The 17,104-nt window shown below is 37.6% G+C and overlaps 1 protein-coding gene across 2 annotated transcripts; it reads right to left on the bottom strand.

The window, feature by feature from the left end:
- Positions 1 to 16,520, bottom strand: LOC116724971 (anthrax toxin receptor 1-like). Of its 2 annotated transcripts, XM_032570782.1 has the most exons (19): positions 16,503 to 16,519; positions 16,019 to 16,425; positions 13,402 to 13,473; positions 13,252 to 13,323; positions 13,089 to 13,170; positions 12,973 to 13,006; positions 12,748 to 12,827; positions 12,586 to 12,654; positions 12,421 to 12,501; positions 12,287 to 12,347; positions 10,890 to 10,988; positions 9,326 to 9,395; positions 8,778 to 8,856; positions 8,448 to 8,543; positions 8,280 to 8,321; positions 8,105 to 8,197; positions 2,924 to 3,088; positions 1,961 to 2,041; positions 1 to 1,482 (listed from the first exon to the last, which is right to left on the bottom strand). In XM_032570782.1, the coding sequence occupies exons 2-19, from the start codon at positions 16,414 to 16,416 to the stop codon at positions 1,102 to 1,104; spliced, it is 2,055 nt and encodes a 684-aa protein (XP_032426673.1). In that variant the 5' UTR covers positions 16,417 to 16,425; positions 16,503 to 16,519; the 3' UTR covers positions 1 to 1,101. The 2 variants fall into 2 exon arrangements, with proteins under 2 accessions (XP_032426673.1, XP_032426674.1); XM_032570783.1 differs by lacking the exon at positions 12,586 to 12,654 and having other exon boundaries at positions 16,503 to 16,520.
- Positions 16,521 to 17,104: the final 584 nt, after the last annotated feature.

The following is a 17,104-nucleotide window of genomic DNA, read 5'->3' as shown; positions in this document are numbered from 1 at the left end:
GACAAAAAAGGTGTTGTTTTTAATTTTATTGCACAATGAACAAATCAAAGGTTTCAGATCTGCTGCTGGGTCAGTAACAGATTAACTCTCCGGAGAAGACATTTAACTTTACAGGAAATAAAACCCTGTAAAGATAACCTCCAGGTTGTCACTCAAAGGGATCAGAAATTAATTAAAGTTACATGTACTTGATTTTATTTTAGTAATCTGGTCTCAGTGTTGTACCTCTTCTCCATCCTGCATAAGATCTAACTGAGAAGGATTTGTGTACTTGGATGTCTGCAAGTACACATGCAAGTACTTGCATGTGTCCCTCACTAATCCCTCACTTCTTCCCTCACAAAAGAAGAAGTGAGGGATTAGTTCAGACTTAAATCTGAGGGAAACACCAAGTCTATCGCAACACAAATAAACAAATATTTGTTGGTAGAATATCAGAAAGTAAGGCAGGCAAAAGAAGACAGATTTCTCTCCAATTACCAAAGGCAACCTTTCTGTTGAAAACACGCTTTGGTCCAGGATTATTAAACCATTCAAAGAACTCAGAGTTGAAATGATGAGGACACAACACATTTCGTGGCAAGGTGACAACAAATAGTGCTAGTAGCGTCAGCAGGCAGAGCGTTAAAGTGATTGTTTGTGAGCATAAAGTTTCCCAGGTGAGAACATCAGTGGTTTTTGCATTTATGTGCCCTCTGTCAGTTCAAAATGCCTTCTGATGTCCTCAGATCCCAGAAAAACATCGACTGTCCAAATGTTTACCTCAGGTTTGTATTTTACTCATAAGATACAAACACAATATTGTCCAAGTTCCTTTTATGCAGCTTTTGGTTGCCTGTAAGATTTTAAGCAGCTCCAAAAGTTTGGGCTGCTGCCACATCTTTATTTTAAAACTCTAACAAACAGTGAATGACACTTTTTAATGTAAAAGACAAACTAAACAGAAACATCCAAACAACTCGTCTTATTTACACTATCTGACATAGACTTGTGAAGAAATCGCTATTTCATGTTTTATGCATTTTTTGAGCAAAGTCAATGTATTTTTGTTTGAACACAATTTCAGCAATTTGTGGGTAAAATTTTGAGATTTTTGCATCCTCAGTTGATCTCATGGTTGGGTCGCGGAGGCGGGCGTGAGGGCGGAGGTGCTCTGCATGGAGGCGACGCCTGAGGTGGCGGAGGCAGGGAGCCTGTGGGAGACGGCGGCGCTGAGTTTTGCCTGCCGTTGGTCGGGGGCAGGTCTCTGTTGGGAGGAGGCGTGTACGAGGAGGAGCAGCTGCTGGAGGACGGGGGTGGAGTCGACGGCAGAGGCGGCAGGGTGGAGGTTGGCGATGGGGGCAGGTGGAGGTCCTCGCAGTCGTCGGATGGGCGCCGTTGGTACCTGTGTGGTGTCGTGTAGACGGGCGTGGAGGGGTGGTTGTAGATGGGATAGCGGGGGGGAGGGTAGGACGGGCTCCGGGTGAAGTTGATGCACCGACCCTGTGATGAAGGCACAGAGAGTAAAGTGGAAATGTGTAGCTGCACAACTAATGACGAAATGACAATTAGCTTTATGAGGGCAAGAAACTGGGCACAAATTCCTAAATTTCCTGTTGCAGGGCGACTGGCAAATTTGCAAGTGGAAAGCGTGTATTTTTTCTTTTTAGTGAGTGACATAAAAGTAAACTCAGTCATGCAGACTCTGTGAACTTTGGGAGCCAGACTGCCTGGAGTCCTGATTACTTCTGCAGGCGTGTTACTCCAGACAATAATGCATTGTCTAAATTACTTCATCATCTCCCAATGGCACTCCACAGCTTCCATAAGGCTAATTTAAATTATATTTAACTCAAAAATGACATTGAAGTTACGCCAGTCTCGCCTATATGGGTGTTTTTTTTAGGTTTACTTGTTTTGCTACAGAATTTGAATTTATTTTTACATCTTCTCCTGCTTCACTGTAGAAAAATAAAGTCACCTTGTCTCCAGGATAAGGTCGCATCACTGAAACTCTGTCGTAGCCTCTTCTCAGCAGCACATACAGAGCATCCAGTTTTCCCTGGAAAAAGATGACATTTGTCACTTCTGTAATATTATTGCAATCTTATGATCATGATCAGTGGTTTTCTGAGCTTTTACTTTTGACTTTTGCAGCTTTAAGATCTTTTTTTTTTATTAATTTTCCAGCTGAAAACTATTACTTCTTAAGTTTGTTGACTTTCACGCACAATACAGCATCATATGGGCATTGAAAAGTCTCTTAGGAACAAAGCTGTGTTGTATTTACACTAAACTTGGGAGTTCATTATAAAAAATGCCAAAAAATAAGAGTTTCACAGGTATAAAAAATTATATTTATCCAAAATAAACCCAAAATGTCAAAAAGGTGTCATCTACCAGCAGAAAAACAAACAAATAAAATTTCTGCTTTCAGTTGTTCATAAGTTATTTATTTTTTTATCAGATAACCTGAAATTATTTCATTGTACCATTAATCTTTTGAAGAAAAAAAAATCTCATGAAGAAAAAAGTAGAGGAAATAAAGGTCCAACTCTGAGCTCAGTTCTTTTCTCTGCAGATGCGTGGAAGGCTTTATGTAAAAAAAACAGCGACAGATAAGCAATGAATGCAACCAGTTAAAAACACAACAGACTCCACAGATTCCTTTCCGAGGGGTTAGCTCAGTTCAAGTCTGGATCTTGTTACGTCCGTCCTTTCGGCCGACAAATATTGGAGGAAGCAGAATTTTATTACCTATTTCCTGGTAACACATAATCAAAAGCACTAAAACCAAAATATTTTTTCACTTCTGGTGTCTTAGGAAACGTTTTGTGAGCAAAAACAAAAGCTCAGAAGACGACAGCGCATTTACCCAAACCAAGGTTTGTATTTAGAGCAAATCTAAATCTAGTTCAGAAGGTGGGAAAAAGTGAGTGATCACCTTAATGGGAGAATACCACTTCTGGGAAGAGATGGTTTTGCGTGTGTGGTAATAAAGCCGCGGTGGAGGTGGATCATACTCCTGAGTGGGCATCACAACTCGAGCATTTTTGGCTTTTTCCAGTTTGGCTCCTTCCTCAGTTGAGCCTTTATCTCCCCAGCGGACCTGAAAAGACGGACAAGCAAAGGAGAACAGCCATGTAAAATAAAAACAACAACAAACTGCAGATATTGGTTAGCGAAACCTACAGTAACATATAGTAAACATAAGGTCTCAACTCAACAGGACAGCCCACCCGGAGGGTTTGTTTCATCTGACCAAAGCACATGGGTCCAGTTAAAACCTTGGAAAGTGTTTAACAAACTTCACATGTTTATGAAGGTAGGACACAAGATTTTGATGCAATATTTCCCCCCCAACGAAACGTTGGCTTTAAAAGCTGAGATTTTATGACCCTGAGGTCCATTAATTGGGTCCAATCAGAACTTTGTTTATGGAGCACCCTTCATACAGCCAGCAAAACGTTCTTCAGAGAGATTGAAAACACAAGGGCAGACATTAAATCACTAGATAAACTCATTTAATAACTTAGAATATTATTGAGAAGCCTATTTATTTTAGGAAAGTTATCACCAAGCGACACACTCTATATGAATTATATACAGATGCCTTTTTTCTCTTAACTGTTATGATTTTCCCTTTACAGCTAATGAAAACATGAGATTTTATATTAGAATATTACATCAGACCAATTAAAAATATTTTTAAAAACTAGATGAAAAATACTTTTAATATCGGCTTAAAGATTATTTTCAGAAAGGTACTTTTATTCTGACAAACGAGACTGATTAGGACATATATTCTAATATGATGCTTTGTAAATGATCAAATTAATTAAAGAGGCAGACAGAACAAATGATGGTATTACAATTTAAAAATAAAAATAAAAAAATAAGAACTACTTCATTAATCCCAGAGGGAAATGAAATGTTGTAGCTCATTAATTCAGATTCTTCAAAGACTTATTTAAGGTGGTAATGACAGGAAAGGTCTCTTGTAGCAGTCTGTATTACAGTCAATCTGCAGAAGCCTCTGACTGAAGATGGTTTTCTCAAGACAGAGTATTTTTAATCTTGAGAAAACAGAGTATCTTTAATAATTAAATCCGTCGATTATAGGAAAAGAGGATAAAGGCTGTTGAAAAAACTTTGGCGTCGGGGAAGCTGTAATTGAACTCATGCATTACTGCTGCATTAAACAACTGCTGTTGTATCAGGTTGCTTTGTTCCATAGAAACCATTCAAAGTCCTGCCAGGCTTTAATTAAACCAGCTCTGCTGAAATCCACAAGTCAAAACAAAAGCAGGCAGTCCTTTGTTTCCACAAATTTCCATGGAACTGTTTCAAAGTTATGACGTTTCCTCGACACTAACTTTATTTTACAGCTGATGCTAAACAGCGACGTTAAAGAGAAGTAACTAGCATGAACAAGATACCTCGCCAGACTTCCCGAATGTCTCGTCTCAATTCTTTTTAGTGTTCGCCTTTACCTTGATGCAAAGAAGGCTAAGATGTCAACAGTGAGCCAGAATTTAACAGGCTAAACCAGCACTGTCAACACAACCTTGGAAGTTCATTAGTCAAATTCACTCCCTTTCAGCAACCACACAAAAGCCACAAATGCCTTGACTTGGCAGAAAGAGCACATAAATGAAGCTCTGCATACTTTCCATTTTAGTGTTTGGAGTTGTTTGACTCCAGAGCTTTGCTCGCTGAATGAAGAGCGTCTTTCTTTTTGAGTGAATCATCCCAAAGGAGGCAGACATAATCCTGTTTCTGCATGACTTATCAGACACACACAAGGGAGGCAGAGTTCCTTTAGTCGTTCTCCTTACCGCTGCGCTTTCTCAAAGATTAAAAATAGGTATTTATTTTTAATGTCAAACTGTTCTGCAAAAAAATAAAATAAAAGATAAATCAGTGCCTCAGACCAGTAAAACTTTTCAGCTCCTTCTGCCATGCAAACATTTCAGTCGTGTTTGTTGTCCAGATGGCCTCAGTCTTGCTCTCTGTGGCTTTCTGTCAGTCACAACAACAAAGTGACTCGGTTTCAGCTGCGCGCTGAACTCCATTAAGGCAGCTTTATTGTTCTTCTGTTTGATCTCATTCCCACCTTTCATCTTTTGCTTCCTGCACGCTGAGGATTGAGGTAAAGGCTGCCACGTGTTTCATCTGTGAACCTGAAGCCAGTTTCGATTTAACTTTGGTCATTTAAGCATTATGAATAATGTTAATCACCACATCAAGGAGTCTGAATGTGGAATGTCTTTTCACTTATTTCCTCTTTTTGTTACTTTTGCGATTATTCTGTCTTTTCTTTGTTGGATTTGGATTTAGTTTCTCTCTCAGCTGAAGTACATGTGCTGCTAGATAGTAAACAAATGGGAAGACGTTTAATTTTCAAATCAGTAACAGGAAACAGGAAATGTGTTAGCAGAATATACAGCCAATGTAAAAAGAAAGTACAACCCTTTAAATACTTTGGTTCTATAAAAAGAGCTAGAAGAGATCCTAATAAATAATATAAGCGAGATGCATGATGAAAAAGTTTGTTCAACATGACATAATTACAAAAAAATTATAAAAGGTTAATATGTACAAAATATGTAAAACCTGGAATTTAAATTGAATGTATTTTTTTCCCAGTCACTGTTCTGCTTTCATATTTCTCATTGTGCTGTAGCATAAACCAAAGTTTGAACTTTTTGACTGTGTGCTTGTCATGCTCACTGCAGCTGAACTATATATGCTATAAAAGAAGCTTTTAGTTTTCAAAACAAGCAAGGCTTTCCAAAAGAATGACAACAGAAGCATGGATCTGAATGCAATGGGCCACAATTGTGTGAACAAGTGAGGAATTTGACTTCTTTTTTCAAGCGTTCACAGCGTGTAGGTATAAATACATCAACTTTAGGGGAAATAAAATTAGGACAAAGCGATAATATGTACATGTATTTAGAAAAAAGATTTTAAAGAATGAAAAGTAGAAGGTTTTATCTGGCTGTGCAAAAATGCTTATTTTATTTTTACACTAGAGTAGCTGCCAGGTGTTTGTTGTTTTCAAGAAACTCTCAGTAGTTGGGTTTTCATTGACAATAATTGCGCAATTTGACATTTCAGAAATAAATTTGCTCAACAAAAACACACCAATTTTTTTTTTTGAAATGTTATAAAAAGTTTTGGTAAAGGGTGGTGTTCTTGGCCCCATCAAATTAAGTTTATTTCACAAAAATGCAATAAAAACACTTTTTTCGCTTCCCAGGAGTCACATGAACCAAAACATTGATGTCGCCACCACTGCAGACCATGAAGAAGAAAATAACAGGAAGTAGTTGGAGGATGATTGCATGGCATATTCTTTAATGACTTCTCAAGAGAACAAACTTATCCATGTGTGATCTTAATTGTATTTATTTTTTAATGGAAACACCGCAATTGTGAAATGTTTATTTTTTACATTTGTGGATTAAGTTTTGCACACAGTTGAAATGGAAGCGCAGCTTCTCTGGTGCCTGATTTTTGCAAACAGCTCACCTAAAGATAAACGTCAAAGCCGTTTGTATCCAGGATGTGTGGGGTCTGCAGAGACGTTACTGAGCTGCTCTTTTTCTGACTCTAGATCTGTAAAGGTCCTGGATGGATGAAATGTCAGCCATGATGATCCTCTCTCCAGACATAATTGTTTGCTGGATGAGCCAAACCACACAGTGACGAACGAACACAGGACAAACTAAATAACTGCAGGTTTGATGATGACCAGCAAGTCCTGCAAGTGACCAACAAACCACTAATAGGTAAAGCCCACCAGAGTTCTTGTTGATACTTTCCAGCTGCAGTTCTGCCTCTCAGATGTTGTGAAGGAAGTCAACATTTTGTCAGAGAAAGCTCAATGAGGAAAAGAGGAAAAATAATCTTTCATCATTACCTCCTCTTTTATGTGCGAAAATGTTTAGCAAGATTCCAGTGCTGTTGTATCTGGAGAAATTTTAAATTGATTCTCCGTTAACAAACAACTTCAGACCTCAGAAAAGACGAGAAGTCTGACGGCATCACTGTGACGATTTACCAGGCCGACGAGATGTTTTCCTGTTTTCTTGCTTTCTTTGTGTTCAATTCAGTCTCAAAGTGATTCAGAGTGAGGGACTACCAAAGACACACCAAACCAAACCAGACCAAGAACAGTTTTGGCAAAAACAAATCTGTTGTGTTGAGATTTCCCCAGTAGCTGAGCAGAGAGACTGTGGGACAGTTTGAGAAAGGCCCTTCATTACGTCTCAAAGCTTTTAATCCAAAGTAGTGTGGAATTTATCTTATTTATTTATGTTTGTCTTGGTGTTAGTTTTACATAAATAAATGGTTGTAAAATGAATAACATATTCAATTATTCTGTGTAAATATAATTTAATTAAAGAACTAGATTCTAATTTCGATAAGTATCCAGAACGAGACTGATTATTTATGTACATTAATATAGATTGACAGCTATGAATGTTTTTCACTTAAGCCAGGTTGGTGTAGTTAGCTTCCCTCAAAAATTAAAAATGATTTCCTCTCATTAAATTTCTCCATCATCCGAAACATGAAATGTGATTTTAAGAAGATGAGACAGAAAAAAAATCTCTTTTTTTTTTTTTTTACCACATCTGTAGACTTTTTTTGTTGCTTTAATCTTTGTGTTAGGAATGTTGAAAGGCAGGAAATCGCCTCCTCCTCCACAGACTCTGAGTCTTTTTTTGCCCACATTGTACAGACTTTACAGGAGCTCTCCTGGGTGGGTTGAGTGTAGTCCTGCAGACAGACTGCCTCCCCGGTGGACGAATAAAAGGAAAAGAAACAGCTCACTGGTTCTTTATGTTAGGACTACTTTGGTCTCATAACACCTAAAAGGGACTAAATTGACCAATTTTTTTTGCAATATATACAATCGTGACCAGTTTTAAAACTGTGAAGCCACATAATGACCCACTGTTCCTGACATCTCACTTAAACTGTGATGTCTTTACCATTCCACCACATCACTTGCTGTTGTTGGTTGTTGGGCAATTACACAGTGAGGCAGAAGCAGTTTTCATATTTTATAAATGTGTGTTGTTATTTCGCTTTATTTTCTTCAACATTTTACCTCCATTCTCTTGATTCCCCCGACTCCACGGCCACCGTAGTACGACGCATCCACAGTGGGCCACCTCTTCTTTGGAAAACCGTCTTCGTCCTCCTAAACAATGTTTTAGGCACTTAAAATAAATGAATTAAATTGTAACTTAAATGTGTAAATGAAATTAACAAGTGTAACCTACAGAGAGGTCTTCAATCACGGGAGGAGGTGGCTCATGAATAACCTGCAACGAGTTAAAACAGTCACTGTAATCTCACAGTTTTAGCACGTAAAAATTAGTTTATGAAGTATTTGGTTGGTTGCAAAAGCAAATCCATTTATTTCCATTTATTCTTGGCTATTTTCATACCACGGTGCAGCAGAGAGGCCAGAACCACCAGAGCAGAATAACGGTGAACAAGAGCAGCAGAATGAGCAACGCGATCCCCACAAAGGTCCCGTCAGACTGCAAAGAAGATTTAAATTTTCACTTTGCACTGCTTTTGATTCGTAACAATAAAACAAATGACAAGACTTTACATCATGTATGCATGATATGGGACAAACACAACAATTATACAAGAGTAAAAGAGAAATAGGGGTCAAGATTGGGGGAAAATCCATAACGTAGCTGATGTTTGGTGTTCACATCTAACCATAAGATAATGATTTGAACCAGTTTTGTTTCTTTTATACTTACACAGGTGATGGCAGTAATTGTGACAGAGCTGGATATGAAGCTGAGGCCGTTATTCATGCTGACATAAAGAGTGGCTGACCTGAAAAAAGGGAAGATTTCCAGCAATAAATGAAAGGATCCACTTAACAAAAGCGAATGAATGCATTTGTGTGCTAAATTTGTCGTCTAATTAGTTTATTTTTATTTCAGCAGAATGGTTAAATTATGTTTCTCTATGATCCCAGGTATTGTTTCTGTATCATAATTAATGCATTTTTTAAGCTGCACATATTGGGAATGTCACACAAAACCTAATTCCCCAATCCATGTTAGCAGAGAATCCAAGTTAGCCTTTTTCATCCTTTTTTAACATTTTAATCTATTTTTGTGTTCACAATTTGCTAAACTCTGTTTTAGATTGTTCATATTAAAGTAGAGGTTAGTCAGCTTCATGGTGTCTTTAATGGACATGCATAAACAAAAATATGAGCACAAACAGTGATGTTTCATCTTATTATTTTATTCTGTATTTTACAGACGTGTTTCTTGTGAACATTAATCCCACTTACATTCCAAATCTTTCCAGAACTGGAGCTGGACACAAAAGATAAGTATCTCTCACCACCAAAGGTCTTTCCACTGCAGGAACAGAAAAAAAAGATTTCAAGCTCAAGGAGCTAAAAATTAGAGGATGGTTCAGTGATGAAGAAGAAAAGTCAAATTTTCTTCTCGTCTCGAAACATCAGAAGCTTCAATCCTTTTTTTATGTTATTAAATTCCTGGACTTCCTGTTCTGATGGAAACTGAAGCAAACAGGGGAGGGTTTGTGGCTTATTTACCCTGGCTGAGTGAGTGTCTAGCGTGTGCAAAGAGCCCTGGTTGCTGATGAGCTCCACATTCCCCTGCAGACATCTGAGAAGCCCTGAGTGCTTTACCAGCCGATTCAAAGCAAAGAACGACGGCGCTGATGGTGACTAAAGAGGTAGAAGGCTAACGTCACAGAGGCCCACCAAGAATTTTTGGCCCCTGCCCATCCATATGTTGAGAATCAAAATACATTCAGCAGAGCAGAGTGGCGTCAAAGACACCAGAGTGCTTATTATGTAATGAAGATTAATATTTAGTAATGGCTGTACTTGTAGGTAACAATTATGGAGTTTATTATCTCGTTTTATTGCCTCGTCCTTAGTTTTTCCACACTTAGCTTGCTATTTATAGTGACAGTCTTTTTTTTTGTCGAGTAATTAAATAAACATCTGGATGAACTTGTGTTTCTAACCATTTAGAGGTCATAAAAGACTTGAGAATGAGGTGGAGGATCACCTTTCAGCAGGACAATGACTGTAAACATATAACCAGGGCTGCAATGGGACAGTTTAGATAAATTAATCTTTAGTTTAGATAGATAAATCTTAACCTTGTTCCTAGGAATCCTTCACGTTTTAGGTGTGTCTCCACTGCAGCACACCTAACTCAAATGAATGCATTGCCTCCTCAGCAAAAGCCTGTTAACCTAGTTAACATAACACATGCAGGGCAGGGGATCCAGAGGATGGAGAATCAATGGTTTAGATAAAATGGCTCAGTCAAAGTCCAGGCCTAAATCCAGCTGAGAGTTTGGAGCAGGGCATTCAGTTGCTCTCCCTCCGATCTGACTGAGCTTCACCAATTTTGCAAAGAAGAATGGTCATAAATGTCAGAAAAATTGTCACATTAAACTCCAGAAGACACATTTGAGATTTTTATTTTTGAAAAGTGTTGTTTGATTCAACACACAAAGTCTCAGTAAGATACAGAAAAGTTTGAGTTTGTAACATAACGTTTTAGGGCAATAACTGCTTTTTGTGGAAGTGGAGCCACAGCTGTGCTGAGAGGAAAACCAAACACATTACAAGCTATTATTAGGCTTGATAAGATCTTTTAAAGTGAAGAATATTTTAAAAAAGGAACCAAGATTATAAGAGAGTCTGGATAGTTTAAGGCTTTGAATGAGCTCCATAGTTACTGCAGGAAGATAGTTTTTGCTTTCAAGCTTTTTTTTCTCAGGTTTATCAGTTTTAGTATTTTAGAAAAAATATTAACAGTTATATTGAAATAAGTTTGTGTTAAATCCCAAAGAAGTGCAGCACTTACTGAAAGTAACTGTGTCGTTGATGCGGAAGCTGCAGAGGACTTTCTGCACGTCTCTGGCGTGAAGGAAACCGTTTCCTCTGACAGACACCTGGAAGTTTTCTGGAGGGACATGGCAAATTAGAAATATTGTTCTAAAAGAAAAATTAACCTCTGTGAAAGTTTTTGGGTAAATACATTTAGAAGTTTAAATACTCTGATCAAACATCTCCTGCTGTAGGTGAGTTAGAATTACCTAAATTATTTCTATTAGCTAAATCCTAGAAAACTTTATTTTCTGATTTTTGTAACTTTCTTCAAATTCAGAAGTTTAACATACATTTTGTCAGTATCAGAGATAATTGTCTGTATGACTTGGATCAAACCTTAAACAAAAATAAGTCAACAGACACATTAGAGTTAACTGGAGTCACACCTGTAGACGTATTTTAAGGTCACACCTAAAACCCACTGCTTTCTCGTTTGACATCATTGGGAAAACCAAAAGAAATCAGCCGAGATATCAGGAGGAGAATTGGGCAGCTGCAAAAACCTGGTTCATCCTTAGGAACAATTTTTGGATGTTTGAACATTTATCTGTTCAAACAATTTTATGCAAGTTTAGACATTATGGAAAAGTCCAGTCATCACACTCAGGAAGGAGAAGGAGGTCACGTGTCCCAAAGATAAATATGTTTTGGTCTAAAATGTGCAGAAAGACCCCAGATCAAAAGCCAAAGACAGCATCATTATCCACGTGAAACGTGTCCTGTGGTGACATGGGCTCTTCAGTGAGGAGGAAGCCATTGCTTTAAAAGAAACATAAACAGCCAGATTCCACTTTGCAGATGCACACATGGAGCAAGACACTAATTTTTGGAGAAATGTCCTGTGATCTGATGAAACTAGAGTGGAACTGTTTGGCCATAATCACCTTTGTTACTTTTGCAGGAACAACAGGGACTCTTGTAGCATCCTTACTATCAAGTATGGTAGTGGCAGCATCATGTTGTGGGGCTGTTTTGCTGCAGGAGGAACTGGTGCTTTTCATAATATAGATGTGATCATGAAGAAAGAACATTATGTGGAAATATTGAAGCAACATCTAAAGATAAGAACCAGGAAGTTCAAACTGGTTATTCCACCAAATATTGATTTCTGAACCCTTCCTGAGTTAAAATATTAGTATTGTTGTTTCTACATGAATATAAACTTGATTTATTTGCATTACTTGAAGCTTTTTCATTATTTTGACCATTTCTCATTTTCTAACTGTCCCAAAACAAGAAAAGTTTGGTTTATTTTAACCTCTGACAGTGAAGAAAAACATATATGTGTTTTACTTTTTCAGTGTATGTAAATATAAGGCTTCAACTGTATATGTTTATAGTTAAATAAACCATTTTGTGGTTTTTATTCACCTCCTTCGCAGATACTTGAGGGCTCTACAGCCAGGATCTCAATGCAAGATCTCTTCAAGATCTAAAACAGAAGTTAATCACATCACAAACTCTGTATTATGCTTTTATAGGATCTAACTAGGTGTGTGGCATACCGAGTCAATAACTCCTTGCAGAGCTTGAAATCCATCATGCACAGGGAAAACGTGGTCCTTACTGTCAGCTATGGTGGAAAGCTGTCAATTAAAGTGGCAAACAGTGTAAGTCACTCCAGTTTAACAATGAATTGTTCCATTTATGAGCTGGCAGGCAGACGTCACCTGTGTTTCATTGAAGTCTTTCACCCCAACACAGTACACAGTGGCACCGAGTTGCCTTGCTCTGCCAGCCTAATGATTAGGCAAGACTTTAAAGTCCAATTTGGCAAAATGAGGGGAAAAAAAGAACCATTGTCCTCCTCAGCTCGGAGTCATTTCCCTCACCTCTCTTTCCGCCAGGTCAAACTGATTCTCTCTCAGTTCTCCATCTGTCAGGGCGATGATAACACTAGCTGTCCGGTAGCCTTAAGAAGAGGAAGAAATCAAGAGTTTAAGATATGAAAAATATGAAATTTAGCTGGAGTGTAGTTTTCAGTGTAGACATCACGTTCTTTGTATCCTGATACATGCTTGAATATTGAGAAATACCCATTTTAAAAGTGTTCTCACCATACCCAGTGCCATAGTATATTTGCTCACTGGCCTGAAAGGAAAACATTTGAAGTTAGTAATCTGACTTGGACTCGATTTTTCCATTTATTTAACACATTTATCAAGATATTTACCCTTTGAAAGCCTCTGTGCATGAAGGTGTCTCCGCCTGGATGCACCATGCGCAGCTCCTCCAGTCCCGTTCGAATTTGCTCTCTGATTAGGAAACGATAAGAAAATGCCAAAAATACCAACCAGAACCAGACTCATAAAGCAGAGTGTTGTTGTGAGTCCCACCTGTCCTCTGTTAGCGGCATGAGGATCCGTCCCTCCGTGGAAAAGACAATAAAAGACATCCGCAGCTGAGGACTGGGGTGTTTAGAATAAAGACAATAAATGACACGAGGTAACTGTGACAAATCATTTTGCTGGATTTTCTGCACAAACCTGATGAACTTGTGGGCGAGATGATCCACGAAATAATAGATCTCATTCCAGTAATGCTGCACACTGCCAGACCTGAGGCACAAAGTTCAGAGCAGTGAAAAAGTAAAGTAAGATTCGGGAATATTTCTTATGCAAAACATTCAGAGTTACATTTGATACTTTTCTAAAGACTGGCAAGTTAAATGATTACTTTAAAGTAGTTAGCCAACTGTTTACTCAACCAAACACTGTAATGAATTTCGATAATTGTTTGACTCTGATTAGTAGTTTAGACCACAGTAATTATTTGCAGATATACAAGATGGTTAATTATAACAACTAAAAAAATCCATATTTTCTGAGGGTCTTTCTAAATTATGGAGTTTTTTGAGTGTTTCTGTTTCTATTTTCATTAATTATCCTCCAGTCCTGAAACATGGCAGCACAAAATCTACTTAAAGAATAAGTAATGTTAAAAACGTAACCTAAGAAGAAGTATCAGATCTAAAATATAATGTATATAACAGGATTTGATGCTTTTTTAAAATATAGGGGAAAATCCAGGCCAGGTGGAGATCTACTGATTAAAACTAAAAAAATACAAGACATTTTGGGCATTTTCATAAATTATAAAATTGGATTTGACACAGCACTATATGGAAACCACAGTGTGAGCTACTTAAAGACCAAAAACTAGACCAACACAAACAAAACCAGGAGTTGAACCCAGATCTGCAAGATGATCGAAGTCACCCAATTCATTTCCAATACAAAATTCATCAAACCTCTTATTACTCTTCACAAAAAAACAGCGACATCATGTTGCACAATGGCTAAAGAGCTGAACAATAGGTCTATATTCATATCTGTTTACACATTACAAATAAAGCATGGGATAATTTCATTAATTTTTATTATTGCTATCACAAAAAAAGACAGCAAACTAAAGCAAAAGTCACAAAATTTTAACTGTTGCTCTCTTCTGCTCTGCATTTTAATGTCAGGTGCAAGTAAAAAAATTTTTAAAAGTGTACAAAAAATGCAGGATATTATATTGACGTCAGTAATTAAATGGAAATTTGGAGCTCTAACCAGCTCCAGCGCCTACTCTGGGCAGCCTCTCGTCCTTATGTTTTCATTTATCCAGAGATGTGAGTCTAAGTGGAGGGACGCCGCCAAAAACCAGGGATCTTTGGAACATCTGGCTCTAATGGTGCAAGGGTTCTGCTGCCCAGAGCACAGAGAGAAACGCTGCTGCTCCTGTCAGGAAAGTATGTCTGCAGTTTGACAACACGAGTCCCGGCACTGAGTTTTATTGTCCAGGATGAAAAAGGTGCTTTCTCTGTTAAACCCAGAGAGATGTAAACCAGGTCATGTGACACAGGATCCGTTCTGAAAGGTCATGTTATCTCTGTGACAGTTTAATCGCCCGTGTGATTTAACCCTCATGTTTTTAAAGAACGTAGAAATCTGCTGCTGGATTTTATTAGTGCTTTAGAAGATAGCAGGTCTATTTCTAAAATAACTAGTAGATTAGGGAAATGTATTCAGATAAATCATCCGTTACGTAAGTCTGTGTACTGTGGAAATAAAAGCTTTTAAGGCAAAACATAAAATTGTCCTTTTTTATTGCATTCCAATATTTCATTAATATTTCAAACTCCCATTTCAGCAGTCAAACAATATAGAAAAACAACTGGAAGCAGCAGGCTAGTTAGACATTAGCTAACTGTGACAAATGCATTATTGCAGACTAAGGGTTTTAGAAAATTTGTTGTAAATAATAGATAAAATATCATAATGTAAACTTGAAATAATATCAGAGGGTTAAGAAATCTTAAAGTTAGAGGTAACTTTTTCAAAACATAAAAGTTGATGAACTTATGAGTTAGTTTTCTGAAGCTTACCAGATACTTTTCCAGAATTCAGAAGGTACTTTCTGAAATTTGCTGTATATATTTTTTTTTTTTTAGCAATTTTCATCGAATATACTGATTCCTTGCCCGAAATTTAGGGATTACGTTCAGGACTTACTTCAGGACATAGTAAGTTAGGTATAACTTTACCTAACTTGCTACTTACTTTCCTGAATCATAAGATTTACGTGCTGAGTCTTACTATGTATTTTTCCAGAACTTTAGTGGAACAAGCTAAATAATTTTCCAAAAATTATTATATACATGCCTGGAACTTGAAAGATATTTTCATAAATAATTCAGGTTATTCATCAAAACCTATTAGTATGTTCTACGGAGATTGCAGGGAAGTAAGTCGCAAGTTTCAGAAAGGATTATCTTGATAAACCCAGAGAAAGTAGCCACTAAGTTTTGTTAAAGCTTCATGTAAGTTCCAGCCTCTAAGTTATGGAAAATTACCTTGTAAATTGTAAAAACAAAATACCAATATGTTTCAAAAATATTTAGGTTAAATACAAATATGAAAAGTATAAAGACGTGGTACCAAATTGTTCACTTATTGCAGTCACAAATCCTTTATTTACATGCCCAGCTATAATTAGAAATTGTAGCTTTTTATAGCAATAACTTTTGCACCTGCAACATCAAAGTAAACTGTGGTGATTCATGCAAAAACTCTAAAAGAACTTCTCCCGTGATTATCCAAAAGTAGAAGCACTCACTTGTCTAGAACAAAGTAAAGATCAAATCCTCCATAGCAGGACGACCCTTCTTCCCTTCTTTCATAAATCTGTGCCATGCCGCTGCCCACCAGGACTGCCACCAGTATGCCCAGTTCCACACGCAGAATGGCTTGCCCACACCAGGACTGGGACATGATTACAAATTTACATTTGCCTCTGCATGAATGAGAGTAAAAGCAAATATTCTCCAGATGAAATATTCCCCGTTTAAAGTGCTCAAGTGTGGAGAGGCATCCTGGGAAGACTGATCTCCTAAGCATAAAGTTCTCCTCTGAGTTAGAGTCCCATCTCTGCCGCAGCAGCAGATGTACGCTGGCAAAGGACCAGGGAAACCAGTGGGACTGGGTCTCTGGCTCCCTCTTTCTTCCGTCTTGCATCCAAGGTTTCTACAAAAACAGAAAACAATCATTTAATGGTAGATTAAACACTTTTTCTCCGATCCGATACTTGTGAATGAACCTACAGCGTTTCAGTCCTTTTCGTCTTTTAAAATTGTGAATTTCTTTCCTTTCTTTTTTTTTCATTTCTTTAATAAGTGATTTTGCTCCTTATCCATCAGCACCACATGGTGGCGAGAACATAAATACCACTGAACGACGACAGTGAAGTGTTCAACAATCAATCTGCATTACATATTAGAAAGCTAGAGTCAAAACTCATTCCTTTCGATAAGCATTCTTTATTTATTAATTGGATTTTTTTCCCACCAAGAAATGTGGCATATTCACTTGTTTTTTTTTAAAGTTTTCATTTATTTAATTATTAAATATTTTTTTACAGTCTTTACTCAGAAATAGAAGGATTTGTTCGGTTATAAAATATCATCCCAAGCTTCTGGTATTTTATGCAAACACTATTAACTCAACAAAGATATTGTTGTTGACCTAAATTTAAAGGTTGTAGAATGAAGGAGCAGCCCAGATGTCTACAGTAGCTCTGGAGGAGCTGCGGAGATCCAGAGCTCAGGAGGGAAACAAATTTTAACAGGAGAAAAGTTTGACACGCACTCCGAAAATGTCGAATTGTGGGAGACGGACCAGAATGAAGGCTTTGTTGAAGGAAAGC

This window comes from Xiphophorus hellerii, chromosome 8 (assembly GCF_003331165.1).
Source record: "Xiphophorus hellerii strain 12219 chromosome 8, Xiphophorus_hellerii-4.1, whole genome shotgun sequence".
Classification (NCBI taxonomy): domain Eukaryota; kingdom Metazoa; phylum Chordata; class Actinopteri; order Cyprinodontiformes; family Poeciliidae; genus Xiphophorus; species Xiphophorus hellerii.
The sequence above is the reverse complement of the archived record's forward strand: the minus strand, read 5'-3'. Positions and strand labels throughout refer to the sequence as shown.

Bases quoted from the DNA above. Each gene is read 5' to 3' on its own strand.
- LOC116724971 (XM_032570782.1), bottom strand. From the start codon at position 16,416: ATGCAAGACGGAAGAAAGAGGGAGCCAGAGACCCAGTCCCACTGGTTT. The intron at 12,828-12,972 runs GTGAGAACACTT...CCTCTTCTTAAG, and splicing joins ATACTATGGCACTGGGTATG to GCTACCGGACAGCTAGTGTT. The intron at 12,348-12,420 runs GTATGCCACACA...CTTCTGTTTTAG, and splicing joins TGCAAGGAGTTATTGACTCG to ATCTTGAAGAGATCTTGCAT.